The sequence below is a fragment of the Temnothorax nylanderi genome, unplaced genomic scaffold, assembly GCF_030848795.1.
Source record: "Temnothorax nylanderi isolate EJ_2023f unplaced genomic scaffold, tnyl_v1.0 TNYL_tig0339_pilon, whole genome shotgun sequence".
NCBI classification, from domain to species: Eukaryota; Metazoa; Arthropoda; class Insecta; order Hymenoptera; family Formicidae; genus Temnothorax; species Temnothorax nylanderi.
In genome coordinates this window covers 73,773-99,129 of record NW_027249401.1, presented here as the reverse complement: position 1 = coordinate 99,129, position 25,357 = coordinate 73,773, and the positions used below count along the sequence as shown (strand labels likewise).

The 25,357-nt window shown below is 36.0% G+C and overlaps 2 protein-coding genes and 1 long non-coding RNA gene across 6 annotated transcripts in view; all 3 read right to left on the bottom strand.

Moving 5' to 3' along the window:
* The window catches only part of LOC139781458 (uncharacterized), a 176,323-nt gene that overhangs the window by 89,933 nt on the left and 61,033 nt on the right, over positions 1-25,357 (bottom strand). For 2 of the 4 annotated variants that reach the window (XR_011720542.1, XR_011720544.1), the window contains exon 2: positions 11,958-24,483. The exons of 1 other annotated variant lie outside the window; for it this stretch is intronic. The gene's annotated coding sequence lies outside the window, so the exon portion shown is untranslated. Of the gene's footprint in view, positions 1-11,957; positions 24,484-25,357 lie in introns of those variants that run through there. One more of the 4 variants, XR_011720543.1, reaches the window with a different exon arrangement.
* LOC139781459 (uncharacterized) overlaps positions 1-25,357 on the bottom strand; it is an 82,275-nt gene that overhangs the window by 44,630 nt on the left and 12,288 nt on the right. The window lies entirely within an intron of this gene.
* On the bottom strand, positions 2,294-4,828 carry LOC139781457 (uncharacterized). Its single transcript, XM_071720313.1, has 3 exons — positions 3,949-4,828; positions 3,558-3,845; positions 2,294-3,471 (listed from the first exon to the last, which is right to left on the bottom strand). The coding sequence occupies exons 1-3, from the start codon at positions 4,261-4,263 to the stop codon at positions 2,344-2,346; spliced, it is 1,731 nt and encodes a 576-aa protein (XP_071576414.1). The 5' UTR covers positions 4,264-4,828; the 3' UTR covers positions 2,294-2,343.

Here is a 25,357-nt window from a genome sequence, read left to right as displayed (position 1 = left end):
CCTCAGAGGCTTGCCTCTTAACGCCCCGACGAGGGGGGGCAATGTCCATCGGGACATTGGGCATCCACGACAGAAGGCGCCGCATCAGGGGTGAGGGAATCCCCGCGTGAGCGGGGCCTTTCATTATCATTATCGAAGTCAACTAGCTCGTCCCAAGAATTATTCTGATTTCCCTCGACCCTAAGATCTTCGCAAGCACGCGCGTGCCTGTCAAAGTCCGCAGAGTGTGACCTGACTCGCGGAGGGCAAGGGGGGTCGCGGCGTCAGCACAAGGGGTCTGTTTACCTTTACGATGATTCTGTCTTTTCCTACCGCCCATCTCGGCAGAGTTTTGCTTCTCGTGGTCAGAAGTTGTGTGGGAACGTTCTCTCGACTGCGAGCGAGACCTAATATCAGAAGACGAATGCAGAAGATGACGCGCACCAGTGCGTTCAATGAAATTCACAAAATCACTCTGCGATACAGAGAGCCGCCGCACATCCGCGGAACCCTCACACGAAGCCGCGCAGCAAGGAGCCGAAGCCTCCTACATCACCTCGCGAAATATCGCAAATTCAACTGCGGATTCCAAAAAGACCGACGAAATACACTACAACACGAAGGCTTAATTATAGAGCCAAAGTTAAAACCCGAACAAAAAAGAACGCCGCACAAAACCGCGCGGAAAACCGCTAAATACCGTAAATGCGTAGGAACGAATAAGAAGGCACAGGAACGCAGGAGAGAGGGAAGCACACGTCCGCTTGCTACCACTGCTCAAGCGCGACTTCCCGAGTCACAGACGCAAATGAACATAATAAAAACATTTTCTAATTGATATCACTGAAGCAACGACTAAAAGTAAAAAATAAGTAGATTAGATAATACATGAAAAATTTTGATCCAATCATTACGTTGGAAATGGTCCAATGTACTTAAGAAAATCTTATCCGCAGAGCAAATATGTACATACAAAATGGAAGGTCTACATTTCGAGCATGTGCTTTAAAATATTTAATCGGCCCTTTTTAGGCTGCGTTTCGCTATTCACTCGCAGTACTGGCAGCACTGTAAATCCGTTCCAATATACGCGGCAGTAAGCTGTCAAAGCGTTTTCGTGTTCATGTGACGTCATAGATTTTGTCGTCACTTCCTACTTTCATTACTGCGGCTCGCGAGGTGAGGCATTCGCAGTAAGAACATGGCGGCTATGGCGGCACCTTTGGAAGAATTGGTCCTTGTGGACCTGGAAGGCAACGACGAGAAATATACAGTAATCGTTAGTCACGAAGATGCGGAAAAAGCTCGAAAAGGTTACTAAATTAATATAATTAATATAATAATAAATAATTTCGATATTTTCATAAATCTGAAAACTGATTCTTTTTTATATATTTAGAATAGGTGCTCCTATCGTCGTGTCACGCCGTGTCTAAGATAGGTTAAGATAGGTTATATTTCTTTCTTATACATAACAACAGTCGCAGTACTGCGGATATCGTTCCGTTATTGCAGCGTTATATGCGGTAAAAGCAACAGAAGTAATTACGGAACGATCTTGCAGCTGTGCTCAATGACGTCACATCGTCAGTACTTACAGTGAATACAGAAACGCAGTTTTAGTGCCGTTCCTGAGTCATGCGTAACCTAGTGTGCTCATTCGTTAGCTTCAAATCGCTCTTATTTAAAAAGTAGTGTTCAGACGCAATTTTGCCAGAGGAAAAAGTTGTTTCTTTTGGCACAGACAATCACGTTCTGCACTCCGTGTCCGCGAATTCTGTGTATATATTTTGCTCACAAAGCTCCTCTTATGAAGAAGCTTGTATTTTATTTGCATAATTGTTAGTATTTATTAGTTTGGCTTCCTCATAGAGGAAGCTTTATGAGCAAAATAAAAAAGGAGCAATTGTAGAGATCTGTAATGATGAGGAAGCAATGTGCAAGTTTCTAATTTGCACGTTTTTTTTAATTTTAACCTTTTTATAAATTGATAGAGGATCAGCTTACAAGGGGAACACCAAACATGGCCCCCTCCGATTCCGGCGAGTCTAACATATGTTGTAGTCCTACCCTCCCACTAATTCATGGTAAAGCGATACGACCCAACTCTCAAGCATTTATTATTTTAACAGAGAAATTAATATGTTTTAATTACAACATTTATTATATTTACAAATTATTTAATTAATTTATTTGCTTTGCAATAAAAGTTGTGTAATTGTAAATTATTTAATTATAAGTTTTACTATGCAATAAATATTTAATACTACAAAAAGGAAAGTATACAAAGGAAGCCAAAAAAAAAATTAGACTGTTTTTATGTATAAAACTCATAAAAATTTTATTTCTAATAATCAAAATTTATTATTCATCTTCGGAATCAGATTCACAATGAGACAGATTACATGTTTTAGGATGGTATTTATCATAAAAACATTCAAAACATAATATCTTTTTACAATGAGCACATTGAATAAAACCTACACTTTTGCAGATGCACAATTTTTTTACTACTGTTATGGGAAAACAAATATCATTTATATTTAAAAATATTGGCCTCTCTTCTATTAATTTTGATGCGTACCAAGCATATAAAAGCATCGGTTGAAAAACGGGAGCGCTCAATTGATGTAACAGCAGCGAATGTATTTTTATTGCGTCCTCGCGAGTACCGATTTCTCGCTGCTGTTGTAATAAAAATGAACAATTTTGCAATCGCTTTATAAAATTTTTTACCTGTCGATAAAAATATACATCGCACGGCTGACAAAGAGGGGTGCATTTCGGAGGAATCACCTTAACAGTACACGATGCTCTATTTGTTTCATCTTCGAAAATATCATCATACAACGTTAAATCGGTTTGACCTCCCCACGAGTCTATCAATAACAAAAATTTATTGTCTACAACATACGGAGACAAACAATATTTTAAATAGTCGGTATATATATGTTTTGTTAATTTGCCCGACTTTGAACACGAAACAAAAACGTTTTTATATTCGCTTATTAATGTATCTACTTTTTTTTGCACCGTCAGACCAAATTTTCCTGTCGATTCCTGCATGCACAAGAAAACCACAGGTAACATTTTGCCCGATGCAGTTATGGCGTATTGTGCAGTATACGAATGAGAAATATTATGCAAGCTTTTCTTTTTGATAAGGACGGTCTTTGAGCCTTTTGGTGCAAGCGATCTATTATATGGAATTTGGTACTGACATCCCGTCTGATCCGTATTAATAATGAAATTACAATCAAATTCGGGCATAATTGCCCTCGTTTGTGTTTGAAATCGTTCTGCTGCCTCCAAAGTTTCTTCCAAGGTTGCGTGATCTCTGTTGCTTATGTATCTGGTTATTTTCCTTTGCCGAATTTTATACTTCTGTTTGAATCTATCGGTCCAACTAGAGCTGGCAGAAAAACTGAAATTATCATTTAATAATGGAAAAGCTGTCGCCATCGCCCATTGCTGTAGAGTTCTTGTTGTTATCTAAAAATTGATGTTAATGTACTTTTCTAAAATCGTTATTTGATAATATTAATATTTTATAATATAAATATTTTCCAAAATTATACCTGCTCAAGACACTGTCTTGCTTCTGTAAAGTGTTCGAATGTTTGCGTTTCAATGTATTTCCATTTGTCAATTTTTGTTCCTCCTCGTTTAACATCTTCTTTCCATATACGCAGCATTTTTTTATTTTTTAACTTATGGCAACCTTGCCTCTGTAAAGTTTTTAAAGTCCATTGCGGATGCATCTCGGCAAGAGCAACTGCTTTTTCTTTATACGATAATGGTATATGTTCATAATCACGAGAAAATGGCAATTCTGGCTGGAATTCTGGACTTTCACGAGGTATACACTATAAGCAAAGGAATTGCATTGCATGCTATATTATTTTTATCTATTACGCTGACTCAAGAAATAAAAAAACACAAAAAATATTAGCAAAAATTCAAACATACCTCCTCATATTCTTCTGCATTGTCAATGTCAATATCTTCGGCACCTATTAGATCTTCATCTATTATTATTTTGCGATCGTCCAACATAAACATAATTTCATTAAAAATTGCTTCGCCCATAGCGATAGAAGCGTGCGATATTTGTGCTGGTGGTGTATTTGTTAGCAGATTTTCTGCTTCCAGCAAACTCTTACAATATATAAGAGCGTTAGTCAAGTTATTTTTCATATCATCATCCTTCCCAAGGCTCTCTGCTTCCGAGTTTGAATCCGATATATTCTGTTCTACACTTTCACTAGTACTTGGCTCTTGCATTTTTCTGACAATATTTTTTCACTTTTTGCACTACACGCTGTATGTTCCGAACGCTAGCTCTTGCTCGATTTGAATGAACTCAACGGTCTAACGACCTAACCTAACCTTTCAACAACCCCAGCCACACAAAGAAAACAAGTTCTCAGGTAGCGCGTATATCAGATTACACAATAGCAGATACCCGTACCAAGAAGGAAACTTTCTCTGTAGTCAAAATTCGTTGCTGATACAAAAATAAAAATCGTGGCAAAAGTAAAAAATAAATTTAAATATGTTTATTGTATAATACATAAATTTTAATTAAATGTTTATTGCATAGTAAAACTTATAATTAAATAATTTACAATTACACAACTTTTATTGCAAAGCAAATAAATTAATTAAATAATTTGTAAATATAATAAATGTTGTAATTAAAACATATTAATTTCTCTGTTAAAATAATAAATGCTTGAGAGTTGGGTCGTATCGCTTTACCATGAATTAGTGGGAGGGTAGGACTACAACATATGTTAGACTCGCCGGAATCGGAGGGGGCCATGTTTGGTGTTCCCCTTGTTAGTAGCACACACACACACACACACGCACGCACGCACGCACGCACGCACAAGTGGGGTTTTATGGGATACAATCCATGCAATGTCAAATCGATATTGACTTGGGAGTTCAGGCTACATGGTCCATATATAGATTTTGCATATGGACCTTTGATCGTGTATAAAGCTGGGTCTAATCGAACAGATCTTAAAGAATTATATACGAAATAGGGATAGAAAAGACTGAAGAATATAATAGAATTATAAATAGCTCGATATCTCAAAATTTCCGAAAGTTAGAGTAACCACGGACATTTCTTAAAAAATTCAAAATTTTATAAAGAAAGAACTTTTATCGATTATCGCCAAATTCAAACCCAACCTTCTTCTAATGATAGTCTATATAAAGTTAAATGTATAACTATAACTTATACACTTTTTAAGCAGAAATCAGTCCCCCTTCACTAATCCTTGCCAAATTCAATAACAACCTTCCTTAAATGATACTTTATGCATCAAATAACTTGTCCATTTTTTAAGCAGAAATCGGTAATCCCTTTATCGATTCTCGCCAAATTCAAAATAACCTTTCTTTAATGATACTCTATATAAAATTACATGTATAACTTATACACTTTTTAGTCAAAAATCGGTAAGCTTTTCACCGATCTTCGCCAAATTCAATACCAACCTACCTTTAATAATGCTCTATCAATAAAATTTGCGAAATTAGAGCAATCACGCAAATTTTTTTATACAAAAATCGGTAACTCCTTTATTATTAACAATTTTTCTAATTCTATTATATTCTTCAGTTTTTTCTACCCCTATTTCATATGTAATACTTTAAGATTTGGTTGATTAGTCCTTGAGTTGTAGAAATTTCAGTAAAAAACGTACACACACACACATACAGACATTTTTTAAATGCGATTTTTCGACGTTTTAGAACATTCTGAACACATTGGCATCGAAAACTAAAAAAACGATTTTTTCTCCGGTCTTTTCTACCCCTATTTCATATATAATTCTTTAAGATTTGGCAGACAAAGATACCGTGGCTTCGCACGGACTTGCGCGCGGCCTCGAGCGGACTCGAGCTTCAACACAGTAAGTCAACTTGACTAATTATTCTGCTTTGCGCCGATCCGTACTGCGCATCGACATGTTGTTGGGCGCGCTATGGTCCCGGCAGAGTGTGTATATATAATATATATATATGTGTATATATAACCCACTCGGCATGTAATATTTCAAAGGCATTTCTGCAAAATTCCATTTGAAATATTACATCTTTCATTAATATTTCAGAAATTTTTCACGACCGTTTCTACATCATTTCGGCAATGTTTCAATGTCCGCAATTATTTCAAATGCGACCATGCTGAAAGATTTCGGCAATGTTATGAAGTATTTCTCAAATATATCTACGAAATATTGCGGAAACACTTTAGAGATGTTTCAAATACATTTTACACTAAAAAAATGTTTCGTATTAGCAAACAAAATTTTCTTACTGACACAAAAACTATTTGTTGATATGTGAAAAATAAAATATTTTATTACCGGAACAAAAAAAAATATATTAAGCCGTATATGTGCGTATAGCCATCGCGCGTTTGTCCGAAGAAATCCGCTCTCTCAACCGGTCACCCATCCAAGTAGTATACCGGCGCCTTGTCGCTTGACATCGATGATCGAACAGGGTAGTGGTGATCCTCTGACTCTGACGCTTCTTTCTTTCTTATACTTGCTTATTTTGGTGAGCATAAAGCTATCGCATAACAATATTAACAATACAGATATACGAATAAATCTTTTTTGCCAGTCAGCGTCGAATATTATTTTATATTAAATATTATTAAGTATTTTATATTTTATATTAAAAATGCCATATGACAACATTTGGAATATCAAAAAATTCTTAATAAAAGAGAAAAAATGCAATAATTATATAATAATAAATTTAATTTTTTATAAGTTCTAAAAAGTCTGTCAGCAACTTTTCGGAAATATTACTAATGCAATGGTGTATGTGAAACATTCAAAAATATAACGCGTGCAATGCAAACGTAATAATAGTTTTATCATGTATCAGAAATGTTTCTAAACCATTGCATCTGCAATATTTCTCCCGCAATATTGTAGAAAATTCACTGCCTGCAATTCAATTTTTCATTACCGACGCAATCTTTCGGAGATTTTTCACAGTATTTTAAATGCGGTGTTGCGTTTGATATGTTACAGAAATATTATTCGTGCAAAGTAAACGTAATAGTGCTTTTGTAGTGCTTTGGAAATGTTTCTGAAATATTGCATCTGCTACATTTTTTTTTGCAATATTACAGAAACTTATAAATATTGTAAACAACTTTCTGAAAGATTTCAGACATATTGTTAATGCAATATTGCAAAAAACATGGTGCAGGTACATTTTTGAAATATTTTAGATGCATAGTTGCAAGTGAGATGTGAATGAAGTGTTTCTGCATTGTTTCCGAATATTTCAATATTTCAGCAACATAACATGCCGAATGGGAATATATATATATATATATATATATATATATATATATGGAGGGGTAAAAATCACAGTGGTGTAAGTCAAATTTTTAAAAATATTTTTTCGTGTGCATAGATGCAATTTATATATTGTATAGATTGCATCTATGCACGCGAGAAAAAATTTAAAAAAATTTGACTATATATATTGTGACGTGACAAGTCGCGTCCACCACCCGGACGGGCTCGGCCGAGGGGAATTCGGGGATGCTTCCTCGCTCGGAGCGGGGGAGGGCCATTGCGTTATTATAATTATTCTTTAAGTTCGTTTAAAGGGATTGCCGGTGGTGACTAGAACCTTTTTTGGAACGGCCGTGAGCCGCCACGAGGGAGAATTCGGAAGACCAAGGAGGCGACCGAGGGACGTGGCTGCCAGTCGGGTCGCGCTCGGACCTCCCCGCAAGCAACGTCAAACAGCGCTGCCCGAGATCCGACCCCGAACTCGACCGCCACAGCAGTTTGGAGCCAAAGATCCCCGGGGGACGCCCGGACGTAGTGCCAAGAAGGCCAGGGTGCGGAGATACGGCCCAAGGAAGTGCACAGCCTTGTGGTCGCCACCCCGAGGGACCGCCAGCGGACGTGGCCAAGGCCCGGCCAGCCTGGTCCACGCAACGCCGGCTAAATAATCGCGGCCAGGACAGCCGGATTAGTTTGAAGAAACCGCGCCGAGGCGGAGGTAGTTTGAGCAGCGCCGCAAGACAGAAGCGGCGCTCGAGGCAGGGAAGAGCGCTAGGATCGGCGGACACACGGGCGGCGCGCTACTGCGTAAGCACGGGGAGCCGCCGCGGTCCCGGCGGGCCATCGTCGCCTCACTGTCGCGCCGACCAGAGACGGGGAAGCATCTTCCGATCCCCGAGCAGCCCGGACCCCCGGAAGGACGACAATACTTGTAAGGTCACCACTCTGGCGTCCCCGCGGGGATTAAAGAGGATTCGCTCGAGGCGCTGGCCCCCGTCGTATGTCAACTACCTCACTCCCTGGAAGAATACCTCTTGCCTGAAGACTGAGCGCCCATGGTTACCTCGCGCTCTACCTCGAAAGGACTGGATCGGAATCCGTGCAGGGGCCCCGTCGAGAGCAAGTCCTCGCGTAAGTAGAGACCACCTTAGCCCTCCCCGGGAACACCGTCACGGCCGACAGTCGCGTGGCGGATTCGTTGTGCTCTCTAAACGTTGAGGTAATCGCGGTGCATATTAGAGTCGCGATCGCGCAGTTCGTGTTGCGGATTCGGGCGGTCGCGCGGTGGATTCGTGAGCGTGCGTTTCGCGAGTAGCAATGTTAATTTGAATGGCACTCGGATCCGCACTGGGAGTGTTGAGGCGTAAGTGAGTGTCGCAGAGTACTCGAGTCCGCGAGGACGTCGAAATCGTGTTTTGCGTTGGGTAAAGCCGCAGGGTCGACGGGATTGGCGCGGGGCCGCGGAATCGCCGGGGTTCGTAGAAGTCTCGGGATTAGTGTGGCTAGCCGCGGGATCGTCCGCGATCCGGGCCCTTTTTCATGTTCGAGGATATCCGAGGCGAGGACGATCGTCTGCCGGGATTCGGTCAGGCGAGATCGCCCGCCGAAAAGAGGTATCATTGGCGAGATCGGTCGCCTGTCGGCGGGGTCGACACGGCGGAACCGTCCGCCCTTATTGCGTCGTGCGGAATCGTGGGGACCCGAGTACTCGCCGTCGATGGCGTGAGTAAATTCGTGTGAGTGTTCATCGGTGTTGCGTTGTCGCGCTGTTGCGTTAGCGTCGTGTAAATGTTCGTCGAGATTGCGTTATTGCGAGGTTGCGTTAGCGTCGTGTGAATGTTCGTCAGGGTTGTGCCATTGCGTTGTTACGTTAACGTCGCGTGAACATTCGTCGGTCGCGTCATTGCATTGCGCTGGCGTTGCGAAAGGCTCGTCGGCCTTGCGCCGCGGTGGAGATTCGTCGGCATAGCGTTGCCCCGAGGGATTTATGCGTGCGTGTCTTTGCGTATCCTCGGATTGCAACGGCGTTATGATTTGTAACTTCTATCCTATATTCTTTGGATCTCCACGATACTTTGCGTTACTTCAAATATATTACTCTTGTTTTATTCATTTATGTGTGATTAATTGCGTCACGCCTTCTCTCCCAATTCCCCCGAAAGAAAACTACGGCCTGAGGTATCGCCTGGGATATTGTGTTAAAGGGGGTGCGAATAGTCGCACCTGGCGCCCATCATATTGCGTTATCGGGCTATTATCTGCGGGCACCCACTCGCGGTACCTCTTCGTATCTGGCCGTTCTCTCAACCCAAGTTTGCGTTCTGTTAATCCTCGATTGCCCTCCTCCGGATAGCGAGACCGGGGAAAAAAGCGTCGCAATATATATATATATATATATATATATATATATATATGGGGCATTCTCCGTGAAATCAGACACCCCCCCTGTCCAAAAATTGGGGTCACCTAAAAAATTCATTCGGGGCTCATTTTATAGCTACACATATGTAGTTTTATTTGAGCTGTGGCCTTTTGAAAAATCAACATGGCGGACCCCAATATGGTGGCCGAAGTCTGCGGGTAACGAGGTACGACTGATGAAATTGTTACTTGGAAGTTATAAAACAGTGTATTAATGGGTTTATTTAGTAGTTAGCATTGAATCCATAAAGAAAATGAATTTTTAGTTTGTCCAAAACCAATATGGCGGCCAAATTATCCGTGAAATGCTAAAAAATAACTATTTCGTTCTTTAAAAATTACAAACTGCGTTCAATTTCCATGAAAATTTATATCATGATACATTTTGAGATGTTGATCGTAAATTAACAATTGGGACGTCGTATTTGAATATGACGAAACCCAATATGGCGGCTGTATATTCGAAAAATGCTAAAAAATAATGACGTCGATATTCAAATCATACAAACTCTTTCCAATTACACATTTTGTTGCTTGCGATTTCTTAAGTGTTCCTAGGTAATTGTGAGGTGCAGAATCCAAGTATACTGTCAGATTTGTGGTCTATCAGATCTAGTTTACGAGATACGGCATATATGCCTTAGTATCTGAATAAGTCCATAAACCGATAAAAAATCATCTCATTTGGTTAACTTAAGTACATTTCTAGTTACACTGGTCGACAAAATATGAACTTTTTCTTCATTTTGACATTGAATAAGTAAGTGAAGGCAAGACAGGTAGTCTTTCGAGCCAGTGAAGTCAAGAGAGACAGACTGTCCAGCCAGTGAAGGCAGGAGAGACAGATTGTCCGGCCAGTGAAGGCAAGAGAGGCAAACTGTCCAGCCAGTGAAGGCAGGAGAGACAGATTGTCCGGCCAGTGAAAGGCAAGAGAGGCAGACTGTCCAGCCAGTGAAGGCAGGAGAGACAGATTGTCCTGCCAGTGAAGGCAAGAGAGACAGACTGTCCAGCCAGTGAAGGCAGGAGAGACAGATTGTCCGGCCAGTGAAGGCAAGAGAGGCAGACTGTCCAGCCAGTGAAGGCAGGAGAGACAGATTGTCCGGCCAGTGAAGGCAAGAGAGGCAGACTGTCCAGCCAGTGAAGGCAGGAGAGACAGATTGTCCTGCCAGTGAAGGCAAGAGAGACAGACTGTCCAGCCAGTGAAAACAGGAGAGACAGATTGTCCGGCCAGTGAAGGCAAGAGAGACATATTGTCCGGCCAGTGAAGGCAAGAGAGGCAGACTGTCCAGCCAGTGAAGGCAGGAGAGACAGATTGTCCGGCCAGTGAAAGCAAGAGAGGCAGACTGTCCAGCCAGTGAAGGCAGGAGAGACAGATTGTCCACAAAATTTAACAAAGTTTGTGAGTTTTATTTCACAAGATAATCATTTTTCAGCATTTTACTTATAAACTGGCCGCTATGTTGGTTTCGACATATTGAAATTAAACATTCTTGTTGATGAGCAGCAATTAAAAAATACCGTAACACTCAAATTAATAATAATTAGAACGAGTCTGTATGATTTGAATATCGACGTCATTATTTTTTAGTATTTCGAATATACAGCCGTCATATTGGGTTTTGTCATATTCAAATACGACGTCCCAATTGTTAATTTATGATCAACATCTCAAAATGTATCATGATATAAATTTTCATGGAAATTGAACGCAGTTTGTAATTTTTAAAGAACGAAATAGTTATTTTTTAGCATTTCACGGATAATTTGGCCGCCATATTGGTTTTGGACAAACTAAAAATTCATTTTTTTCATGGATTCAATGCTAACTACTAAATAAACCCATTAACACACTGTTTTATAACTTCCAAGTAACGATTTCATCAGTCGTACCTCGTTACCCGCAGACTTCGGCCACCATATTGGGGTCCGCCATGTTGATTTTTCAAAAGGCCACAGCTCAAATCAAACTACATATGTGTAGCTATAAAATGAGCCCCGAATGAATTTTTTAGGTGACCCCAATTTTTGGACAGGGGAGGTGTCTGATTTCACGGAGAATGCCCCATATATATATATATATATATATATATATATGGGCGCTACTACTTATATCTAGACGGTATTCTACCTTAGTCTGCTACTGGTGCGTGAGTAGGAGTTGGCCCAAGAATCGTGAATCGCAAGGAGGTTAGAAATGGAGGCGACACAATTTATATATCTGGTATAAACAGAGTATATTTACATTATTTACAAGTGTTAATGTGTCAGTGTTTTTATTCTCATTTTGCTTGAAAATGATTTTGCCTCCTCTTCGTTTGGTCTGCGTGGCCGCGTTACTTCCTTCCTTCCTTGGGCTGGTTTCTGTGGATGTCGAAGGTGTCCGTGCGCCTAGGAAGTTGGCGAGCGTCCACGCGCTACTGCCGGAGGTGTCTGTACGCCGAGGAAGTCGGCGGGCGTCCGTGCGCCACTGCCGAGGGCGTCCGTGCGTCTGAGAGTCAGCGAGCGTCCAAGCGCTGTGATTGGCTGGCAGGCGACTCGCGCCGTATAAGCGTCTAGCGCTGTGTTGCAGGCAGGCGACTCGCGCCGTATAAGCGTCTAGCGCTGTTGCAGGTAGGCGACTCGCGCCGTATAAGCGTCCAAGCGCTGTGTTCGTAGGCGACTGGCGCCGAGGAGTCGATGAGCGTTAGTGTGCTACTGCCGAGGGCGTCCAGGCGCCTTGAGTCGGTGAGCATTCACGCGCTACTGCCGTAAGCGACTGTGCGCCGTGAGAGTCGGCGAGCGACTAGCGCTGTAGCCGGGCGACTCGCGCCGTGAAGTTCAGCAAGCGTCTTGCGCTGTAGCTGGGCGACTCGCGCCGCGGATTTCGGCAAGCGACTAGCGCTGAAGCCGGGCGACTCGCGCCGTTGAGATCAGCCAGCGTCTTGCGCTGTAGCTGGGCGACTCGCGCCGTGTAGGCTCAGCGTCTGGGCGCTCTTGCCTCTTAGCGACTAGCGCCGAAAAATATCTGCTTCGGTCCCGTAGGGGGTCTCCCTTTATACTCGTTGGTGCGGAATTTTGAACTCGCGAAGATGCGCGGGCGATGCGACGCCTAGCGGCGTTGCCGCGAACTGCCGGTATTACAGGCGCCGCGCGGGCGTGTACCAATGGTGGCGCATGCCGCCACATATATATATATATATATATATAAAATGCTGAATCTGTCTCTTTATATCTATAGAATATATGTTCGATTTCGCCTTGTTTCAAATTTACTTCAAGCTAAATAATAAAGCTAATAAAGGATCTGCTAAATCTGTTCACATTTGTTCATTAAAAAAATCGTTTATTCAAAAGAAAAAATTACTAAAACACAAAGCACAAAGAAATAATAGAGAACAAAGCAAAATCAGATATATAATCATATAAATTTACACTTTATTGTGTAAAACAAATAATATTGACATTTTGGTCATTAAACGGGATTTTATATTTAATAATAATGTTTTACAAGTTTTATATATTTTGCCTTTATATTCTTGAACCGTGTACCAATTAATTACTATAACAAATTATTACTTCATTGTTTGCAAGTCCTGAATTCATTCTTATAGTTTCACATATATGTAATATTATGTTCTACCTACATATAAAGAAATTTTATAAGATATTTATAAGAAACTTTTATAAGATATTTTAAAGACAATAAAAATGACGTACACTGAATATTTCAACGCACTCAATCGTGTTTATTTTAAATATTTTCTTTTAAATCAAATTATTGTTGCGAAACAAATAACTTGATGTAATATTATTAAATGCTGAAAAAAGTGTCCTTTCATTGCAAATTTAATCAATCAAACTTTTAAGAACTCATATTCTCGTGCCGCCAAAAAATTGTATAATATGTGCAAACTACATAATATGTGCAAAATTAAATTACGGGAGAACATCCATCTAGTCAATTAAGCTACAAACAAAAAGGTGATATGCGCTAAATAATTTAAGTTAAGCGAATGTGGCCTAAAAAGTTCTTAGCTTATTGCATCAGCGTAGATTCCTAACGTGTTCGATTGCTATCTATGATAGGACGGAGATAATATTTTAATGAGAGAGAGCAAAACTCTCAATCTTTGTAATTTCCCGCAAATTATTCACTATATTAAATTTGAATAACATACATATAAATTAACTTATTTAACGTTACATAAATTTTTTAATGTAACTATTATATCTATCATTGCAACTTTTTATACAGATAATAACACAGGTAAATTATAACATATTATTAGGAAAAATAATAATATGCGATAAAAAAATCTGAGAAAGTAATGTAGTGAAATTTTTAATAGGGGAGACCGGGGCTAAGCCGACAACGGGGCAAACTTGACACTAGGCTTTTTGCCAATTTAAATCTATCGTAGAAACTTGCCTTTCCTACTGTAAATGCGTCTTTATGTGCCAGTATTATCAACGGAATTTGGTAACATTCTGAGTTATAGTGTAATTTTTAACGCGACATAAGCATTTTTGATAGTGAAAAGTAATTTTTCTGATCTCTCGAAAATGTCTACTCTTTCATCGAGCTTTACTCTTGCGAATCTACCGGTAAGTGATTTTGATGGGAAATTTGATGCTCTATATGAATCCGATAATCGTTTTTGGATATTTTCAAAATTTTCATGTTTTTGAAGTGACAAAAGTGAAAAACAACGTCCGGGGCAAAGTCAACACCACGCCGTTTCGTCGGCTCCCAGTAACAAACGATGCTTGTCATGCAGCCGTATGGCTCATGACAAATGTATGCGCACGTCCGATCGCGAGTTTACCTGCATTAATTGTTTTTCAGACATGAGTTTAGATGAAGATAATTGAAAGTTCAACAATTTTTGTTCTCATTATTTCAAATGATTGTTCTAGCTACTTTATTCCGAATTTTTGTACTTTTTAAATACACAATAAACAATGTATTTTCATTTTCAGACAGTAAAAAATAAGTGCCAGATCAAATTGTGTCCATCAGACAAAGTGTTGAGTTTGCCCCGGCGGGGTGTCGAGTTTGCCCCGGCATTTTTCAATTCGAAAATTTGTCTTCGCGTCACTTTTTCTTTCCTGGCGGCAAAACAAAGCGACGTACAGCAAAACTTCCTGAATCAATTTTGTACCTGAAGAAACACTCTTTAAATATGTACCATTGAATTTGCCTAAAAATTTTAATTAAATATTAAAAATTGCCTTTGAAAAAATAGTGTCGGCTTAGCCCCGGTCTCCCCTATATTATTTGAATTTTATGATATATTATCCTTTCTGTGAATGCATCATTTCACCTTTCTATCAATGCACCATGATACCTGAGTATCCATGGCATATTTTAGTATATATGGCTCTATGAAAACGCTGTTATAGCAGCAGTTAACCCTACATTATTCGCGTGGTATGTATGTTACATCCCAACAATATATATCTCAATTTTTATTATTTTCTTAAAATTAATAATATTATACAAGATGTCCAATTTTAAATGACGACCTCAAATATACGTGGGTAGTCTAAAAAATTTTGAGCCTCAAACATTATTTTTTCGGTCAAATTCGGTCAAATTTTTCAACATCGACACATTTCAAGTCGATTTTAGGCTCAAAACTTTTCAGACTGCCCTCGTATATTGTATATCTTGAACAACACATTTTAGAAAAAAATGTTTCAGATAAAAGTTACAGGGTTCAAAGAAGGCCAATAGACAATCTTATTAGAATTTGGGTTCTGGGCCCGTGTTGGGCCTAGTTGAGCCTAGTTTTTCTCTGAAATGTGTCGTTCAAGATATATTTGAGGTCGTTAAAATGGGATACCCTGTATATATCTTTTAGATAAAGAGATAAATGCAAAAGTTCTTCTTTAATTGTGAAACAATTTGTTCAATATTTGATCGATAAAAAAGTCTTACTCTTTGAATTTAGTAAATTGCTAAGGCTGAAGTTTATTTTACATTTCACGCGAATAACGTAAGGTTAAACCTCAAATATTATTTTTTAAAGAATTTTAAAAAATCTCCGAATAATAAAAATCTTGGTAGGTATATCTGTTTTATGTCGAAAAAACAGGTTTTGATATGCTCAACATCTCATGCATGTTGCCAATATTCAGTAAACAACCAACAGGTATACGTCCATTACTGTATGTTTCGCATATAACTGAATGTTTTTGTTTGATAAAACTCCTGTTTAAAGGATCCTCCAACAGCCTTGATCTTAACATATATTATAAAAGTTATCTTTCTGAGTAATAATCCATTTTTTACTCAGAGTCATGATCTTTTGACAACATTTCAATAATTAATTTAAAAGTCATTAGAAGTGAATCTTCTAAACGGGAGTTGTTACTGTATTTTTTGTGTTATTTTATATTAATTCATAATATCAGCAAAAAAATATTATTATTACCAACATGGTAGTATCACGGGCGCAGTTTACAAGGTAATGAAATATTACGCTAGTATTACACAATAGTCATAAAAAACAATTTTTTAACAGAAATATTTGTATATTATTCATTATAATTATTGTTATCATTTTAAATTAAATACAAAAAGAAGAAAAGAATATATTTAGTGTTATTATTAGAGCCTATTGCTCAGATACTGAAAAATTTATACAACGAAGACGAAGATTAGATTCATAATAGATATTAGTGCACAACAGTTTCATAGTACGGAAATAAAACACTAAACCGTCCTTTTTGTCGTTTTTATATATTTAGAATAATAAGCCTTCAAACATTACTTCAGTTTTTCATATTTTGAGAAATTAATAGTGAGGGGATTATAATAAAATCCGCACAAGAATATAAAAATCGTCAACGTTTATTTCGAAATGGTATCCGGGTATCCATGCATTGATAGAAGAGTTAAATAAGTTTAAGGCTTCAAAATTATTTAATAGAATAGATTATACTGAACATTTTCATACATTCACGTATGGCTTACAAGTCATAAAAAATAGTAAAAAAGTACAGATTAGAAGTAATCGCAGTGGCCATTTCATGAATACTATAATGTGTAATATAAATAGTGTTGACTGTTGACATAAAACATTGACATTTGATGCAATGTCAATGATTAAAACATATAAAATTCAGACATTTTAATATAAATTTTCCAATACAAATTTTTCTCCCAAAACATTATTTAATTATTATTTTAACAATATTTAATTATATTTTATATACGTTTTTTTACTTATTGCTCGTACATATACTATAGTAAATACATAATATAAACGTATAATAAATTAAAGTAAAGTAAAAAGTGAAAAAATCTGAAAAGAACAGAAAATATTACTTCAAATCCAAAAAAATTTTGAAAATGTAATATAAATTTTTTTGTTACAAATTTTGGCAATTTATCTTAAAAAGTTATTCTCTCTCTCTCTCTCTCTCTCTCTCTCTCTCTCTCTCTCTCTCTCTCTCTCTCTCTCTCTCTCTCTCTCTCTCTCTCTCTCTCTCTCTCCTTCTCCCCTTCTTCAAAACTCTTATTTTGTCAAAATTGTAAACTGTTTTTATATTTAATACATTGATATTCTATCATCACATCAACATTTTATTAATGATAAAAAGATATCAATTCGATGTAAAACAATAATACACGAAGAAATAATGTAAGACAGCGCAATGACACAATTACGGAAAACTCAACAAACAAAAAACTTATGCATGTGATGAAAAATAAAGTAGCGCATATGAGGCATATATATAAATTGTTAAGGGGATGCTGGAGCCACAGGCGAACTCGATCAGCGTCGATAAAGAAGTGCTCACCGATTCTTACACATCATACAGAACGCAGGCGAACTCGATCAGCGTCGATAAAGAAGTGCTCACCGATTCTTACACATGCATACAGAGCGCCTGCTCTAGGGCTACCCGTTATACTGATCCGTATGTTTTTGGCTGAATTCGGGGAGACGCGTAACATGTGCATATGAAATTTTAAAATGCACTTTTCTCTTATACTAAAGCTCGCAGCTCATTTCTGCAAGCACAGGATTCTTCTTTATTGTATTTTCGTGACTGCTGCAAGGTTTTTGTATACGTACACAGTCTAAAACTTTTATGTGCAGCAAATGTTGTCATGAGTCAACCGCAGAATCAAAAATAAAACTGTAATTTTCTAATGTCTTTTCGTTTTTCATACGCAATTGGTGTCTGCAGTCTTCGTTATCGTCCATACTTTAATTCTGGACAAAAAATTTTTAATTTGGTGAAATCAATCAAAAGATTTGTGTGTCTGAAAATATCGCGGTAAAACAGACCTGTCTTCAGCATCCCCTTAATGCGCATAATTTTCGATGGCAGACATTCTCAACGTTTTGTCTTTCGACAATGGTGACTGGATTGTTCAATAGTAATATATAATTTTATTTTTTGTTTTTTGTCAATTTTTCTATCATTCGTAAAGATAATTAATATGATTTTTACAGCTAGTTGATCATGCTCAAAGAAGATTAAAAAGAAAAAAAAAAGAAGTTTTTCTTCTTACAAGTAATCTCTTTCAAGTGTTACATGCCAATTTTTTTCATTTTTTTTGGATTTTGATTCAAGATGTCAAAAGATAACTTTTCATGTAAAAAATATTAATCTTAGCGTGTATATCCCTTAGGAAAATTTACTTAAAGTTCTTTAAAGTTACTTAAAGTATTTTAAAGTATTATAAAGTATACTAGCCGTAATAATAGTATAATAGTACTAATAGTATAATAGTATAAAAGTACTAATAGTATAATAGTAGACTAATAGTATGCTGACAGCCGAACGTAAAGTTTTCTTTAAGTTATTAACCTCAATAAAAACTTTATAAGCAAGTCGCAAATATACTTTAAATTTACTTTTAACAAACGTAATACTTATAAATATACTTTAACTTTACTTTTTATACAGGTAATACTTAAAGCTGATTTTAACTTATGCGTGTTGTTTCAACAGTATACTTAAAAAGACAAGTTCCCTTTTTCACCACACTTGCACCACACGAGACATTAAGAAATATTATACCATATATCCAATTCAAAATTTTATTACTCTTTTTAAACTGAATTTGTTTCTTAAGATGATTTTTGAAAAATTATATATTTGCGCTGGTTATGACATATGTAGACTATATATAACACTTACATCAAATTAAGAAGTAGTCTACCACGTAAGGCAGTTGGCTCACGATCCAGAGGTCCCGAGTTCGAATCCCACCAAGGTAAGTGTGTTTTTCAAATACGAGAAAATATTTATAATCATAGACTGCATCTTAAGAAACAAATTTAGTTATAAAATAGTAATAAAATTTCGAAATAAATAATTTTTTTTTATTCCGGGTGAATATCGGAAATCAGTGTCCTCTAGTATTAAGAGGACTGCAATCTTAAGTCTAGTGTCTCATGGTTAGAGGATATTCCTCTAGATTTTAAAATATCTTCTTGAGACCGTATTTCAGAGGAAAATCCTCTAAAATCAAGCGGGAGCCACTAAATGACAGAATATTTTTTTGGGGTGATTAATAGTAATTGCATGAGTTAACTTAAAGTAACCTTTAAAGTATATTATAGAAATACTTAAAGTTTGGTTCGAAATCACTTCTAGTTTATCAATAGTTTATCAATAGTAATTTCTTTGGTAAACTTTCTAGTTTATTTTAAGTTTTTTTAAGTAAATTTTCCTAAGGGTACACGGTATCTCATTTTTACTGATGGAATAAAATACTTCAGAAATAACGCATTTCCCCAAAGAATGTTTTATTTAAACAAAAGTTGCTTGATTTCGAAAGAAATGTATAAAATAGTGACCTTCATGTGTAGTGTACGTGACATAAACTATAGATTTTTAGTACTAGCAATGAATATCGGAACACAGCCTACCCATACAGCACACTTGCCCAAAAGCGGGACACAAGACGTCTAAAAGACGTCTTTTAGATGTTTTACTAAAAGATGGCTAAAAGACGTCTAAAAGACGCCTAAAAGACGTCGAAAAGACGTCTTATGTCCCGATTTTGGACATGGTGCTGTCTGGTAATTTGTCCATTTTGTGATACAAAATATTTATATGTATAAACCACTACATTGAATAAAATTATAATTTTATTAATATTCATAGTTTGCAAGATGATCGGACTAGAAATTTAAAAAATAATTTTTTATTATATCTAAACGTCTAAGAAAAAATGTAGTCTTTTCGCAGTGTAAATAGTTAAAAGCAGATAATCAAAAAATAGCTAAAAAGATTTGTTTTAAATTTTTATTTAACTTGTTGATCTGGTAGAGTACTTTTTAGGGGAGACCGGGGCTAGAAGTCACACGGGTAAGTTGTCACAAGTTGTCACAGTTGCTTATATCTCACTTAATAGATTGAGGAATATTCTTCTCTATAGCGTAGGTTGCTCCTATCGTGTTAGTCGGATGTACGAAATAGCTTGTTTCAAAAACATCGCATGTGATATTTACGAGCACTTTTTAAAAATTGCTATAAAATTATTTTTATTGTTTCGTTGGTTTTTGGAATTACTAGTCGTAATTTCTTTTTAGTCATAAAAAATATTATAGTTTTAGATTTTTTCCTGTATTTAGTTAACCGTCATTGCAACATAGTTTATAAATACAATCTTCTTTGTTCAAAATGATCGTTCAGGGTAAGTTGTCTCAAATGAGATGGGATTCAAAGTTTATGAGAATTATTATTCTTTTATTTACTCAAAGTTTATGAGAATTATTATTCTTTTATTTACTCTAAGTTTATGAGAATTATTATTCTTTTATTTACTCTAAGTTTATGAGAATTATATTACAAAGTTTATAAAAATTATTAATTTTTTGTTTAATTTATGCTGCAATATATTATTAAGTTAAATTTACCAAAAACTGTCACTAATTTTAATAAAATATTAAAACAGGAACTATTTGTCGTATGTGTCCTCTACATGAAAGATACATGTCAACCCAGAGTCATGTGACAACCAACCCTGGGTATGGGGTAAGTTGTAACATTTGCACGATTTTGCTTAAAATTAAATAACTTTTTTGTGTATAAATATATACAAGTTTAATATTTTTTTTCTTACACCTAAAAGATGTAGCTACATTATAAAGTAGTATACGATATTATAAAATATTGCTAACATTTTTTTTAAATCAGTATTTGAAAAGTGTGACAACTAGCCCCGGTCTCCCCTACTTGCAACCTTGATTTAAAATAGGCAAAAAAGGGAAGATAAGTAATTGAAAGAGATAAAATTATGACATCAAAACTTTAGAAGCACTTTCCTGTAAAGTTATATTTTTTTTACTTTTCCGTATATTTTTCTTGGAAAGTAAACTGAACTGATTTTTATGATTTCTTTTCAAAAATAAATAAATAATAATAAGAGAAATAGGATCGTAACGATATACAATCAATTAGAATCAAAAGCCATGCGATCCAAGCCTAGGTCTTTGACGGCCTTTATATTAATTTATGTATAATAAAAATAAATAAAAATAAATAAACTATAATTTAATCATAAAAATTTTTTAATTTTATCAAGAGTTACGAGAATGCAAAGTTACAAAAAACTGTCTTTTTTTCAAATTGTAATTATGGAAAGAGCTTATTTAGAAAAAAGCATTCATTAAAATAAAGCTAATCGTATAAGAAAAGAAAAAAGACAAATAATTCGAATGTACTGACTTAATGACGAGAAAAAAGAATATAAAGATAGGTAATTCTGCTCTATGATCTTCACAACATTGTGCATCCTATTCCTTACCATTTAAATGATTGGACAAATATTAATACTTATAATATTTCTTCATTTTAGGAAAAATTTAATGAAACGCAAAGGACTCCGCGCAATTCTTATGGAACATGTCTTTCGATGAAAGTGGCTGTAACTTCGCTATTTTATAGTTTACGACGTTTACGTGATGCTGATCAAAAATTAATATTGCCGCAACCTCCGTAAGTCTGTTTGACTTCTACAAACAGTCAAAATTCACAAATCCTATATATCCGGTTGTTATTTCTTACGTAAATCAAACGACTCAAAAACATGAAAATAGAGAAAGATAGTGATACTCTTTCAATGAAAGCATGTTTTAAATCATTCGAGCTCGATTCTATTCTTTCACCTTCAATAAAGTGGGCGGAGAGATAAATTTTCCAATTAACCTTTTAACGGCCAGTGGGAGACACATACGTCTCACCTACTTTAAAAAATTATAAGTATCTTCCATAAAAATTAACACATCGATTTTGTTAGGTCTTATTTTAAAGAGGAAAGTAGAGATAAGATAGTAAACTCTAAATACAAAGAAATTGCCGAACCTGAAGATAGCAACCCTTCAGCTACACACTCTGTCAAAAAGTGTCAAAATCATGAAAAAATAAAAAATGAACATAAAGTTTAGACAGAATTTTTTTGTTTATCATTAGTTTATGTATACGTTTTGAAATAAAGTCAAAATTATGTACAAAAAAGGGCCGCAAAAAAAATGACCCCTAACAGTGATAATACGCCAAAAAACACTCTTTATTTAAGGCTTTTAGAGCAGTCATTCTATTATTTTTTTCAAAAGAGTGATTTGGGGATGGCTAATCTTCAACAGGATAGCTTGGGGGTGGTTTCCATATCCTAGTAAAATTTTTCTCATTTGAGAATGATGTAAGCTAGATTTTCGACTTGTAACGTTTCTGAACTACAGGGCTGTTTTCTTCAATGTAGGGGTAGTCTATAAGCGTAGTAATGATCCGTAAATTTTTTACAATATACCTGCATATTCTAGAATATTTTTTCTACAATTTAGATCAGAATAAGTAACAGGAAATTAGATTACGACGTTTTTACGTTTAAGGTTGCCTTTTGCATGTAGAGGTAGTTTAAAGGGTACGAAAATTGTGAAAATAATTTTTTTATATATTTGATATCTGCTAACCTCAATCCACCATGAGTTGAGTGTGTCTTACAAAAAAGTCGTTAAAGTAACAAATATATCTTTTATAGTTTATAAATCTTTTTTTTGCATATTTGCAGATAAGACAAGTAAAATATATTTTATTTTCAAAATATAATATTTTTTATTGTATTCTCATACAATTAATAATACTTAAATATTGCAAAGTCGCTCGCACATGGCACGCACTCACAACGATAGTAGATTAAGTGAAGGGAACACCAAATAAGAAAGGAATAGAACTTATTTGGTATTTCTATTTATTCTATGTAAGAAGTAATAGTCAGATATATAGAGGATTTGTGAACTTTGACTGCAGAATCAAACGTTTTATGGAAGTTGTGGCAATATTAACTTTTGATCAACTGTAAAATAGCGAAGATACGGTCAATTTCATCGAAAGCCATTTTCCAAGACAGTGCTAAGAATGCGCTAAATCAAAGAAGAAAAAGTTGACCAGCTTTATTTGTGCCCAATAAGCAAGAAACATCAAGAACCATTTCAACTACATTGCATTAATGTTACAACATTGCAGCAACGTTGAAATGTTTCTTAATGTTTCTTGCTTATTGGGTGAATTTTATAACATTCCACTTCACAGAGGTATGAATTATATGTTTCGATTGTGACTGAAATAACGATACAATGAAACAATATCAAATCACAACAATATCGTTGATCACACTTCTTTGTATCTTCTTTGTATAATATATATTTCAAGAATAAGATAAAATTTATTTTTGTGTGTGTTATATAATTTACAAATATTAATTAAAACTGAAAACCTTTAAGCAGACGCCGTAATAAATATGTTTCAAATTTCATTTAAAAATGTTAAGAAATGTAAAAATTCTAAAGATTTCAATAATTCTTGCCTTCCTATTCAACATATGAAATACTGCCAGATGTTGGAAAATGACACAAATTCAATAACAGGTTAAGCGTTAAAAATTTACTTAACATTACATAGATATTAGTCCTTTAAAAATTTAATAGAAATATGCCGTGTTCTAAAAAATTATGACAAAATATTATTTAATCATTTAGATTAATAAAATAAAAAATACTGTACTATCTTATTTATTAATGCGGACATACACATCTCCACTGATATGTTTTATAATAAGCAGTTCCTTCATTCTTTTTGTTTTTGAGCATAAAGCAATTAAGCCGTACACTTAATAAAATAAATCATGAAATATGCTTGTTAAATATTAGAGAAATTTAACTGTTGCATATGAGCGCACCAAACACCATTGATACAAAAGAACTTGCCATTATCAACTCTTTATAGGAAAAATTATCGCGTATAAATATTTATAAATTTGGTTCTGTTTTTGATGCGTAAAAGTCGAATACAAACAAAATATTTATTAGATTAGAAATTCTCGATTGATTTCATTATAGGAATCTAGATATATACTGCAAATCCTGTACTTTTTACATTACTCCTAGTTTATATCTAACCTTCTGTGATCGTGAATCTTCGATTCGAATCGTCGATCAGCACTGACATAACTCGCGCGTTTACATCAAAGTTTGTGATTTTCCCGCCCCGTCTCATGGATCTGATTTGTGTGTTCTTTTTGTTGAGAAAAGCAGAGACCGTTCACGTCCGGAAGAAAGAAGTATACTTAGCGAAGAGAATCGGCACACATTGCTGATCGGACGATCAGGGCTTGGCAAGGTCCGACATGTTAGAGCAGTAGTAAATTTGCGTGTGAACAAGCGAATGTGTGACGAGTGTATCTCTCAGTAGCTTCGCTCAACGATGCTGGTCAACGCGTGCTGTCGGACATTGCCTGTAACATAGTGACACCAAGTGTGTGAGAGAGACAGTCGTCATCAGATGATTTTCGATTGAAATCGGTTTATCGCGACAGAGATACCTAGTTCACTGATGTCGTCGCGCGTACCGATCGCGTGAACTCCAAAGCACGAAAATCCTTTGGTCACGTCTGATTTTACTTTCATTATTTTAACCGGTAAATATGCATAAAAGGTTACACTTCACCGATTTTATCGCTACTTAAATATATTTTAGGGGAGGTCTTTCTGAGTAATTCTACGCAAGAAAAAAGTGGGGGGTATTAGTTTAGAAGATACAATAAATTGAAGTTTGACATTAAAGTTTGTATATGCTGTAATAATATGTTATTCTTTTCAGTACTAAGGGAAGTAATTTGCGGAAGTAATTTGGGAAGATATGTGTGTAGACAGTACATATGTGAGCGCAAGCATTAAGGGTGAGTGGGGGTGGACTTTGGTTCTCGTGAAGTCATGGATATTTTGTCAACAATCGAATTGACCGACTTATTATTACTTTAATTTGCTATTTCTTCTGAATCTTTCTGCCGTCCCCTACTTTTTTCTTGCGTGGAATTACTCAGAAAGACCTCCCCTACAACATACTTAAATGGCAATAAAATTGGTGAGGTGTAACCTTTTATGCATATTATGCAACCTTTCAACCTAACTTAACCAATTAAATATAGGAGCTGATTATGAATGCTGTAAAGAGCAAACGTATAAGATAATAATCGACAAGTTGTTAAAATTAAATAATTGTTTACACAATTTACTAAGTTGAAAAAAATATAAAAAATTCACACAGAAATATTATTATTAAGCTATTATTAGGCCAAAATATCCAACCCGACCAGAAATGGCATCTTC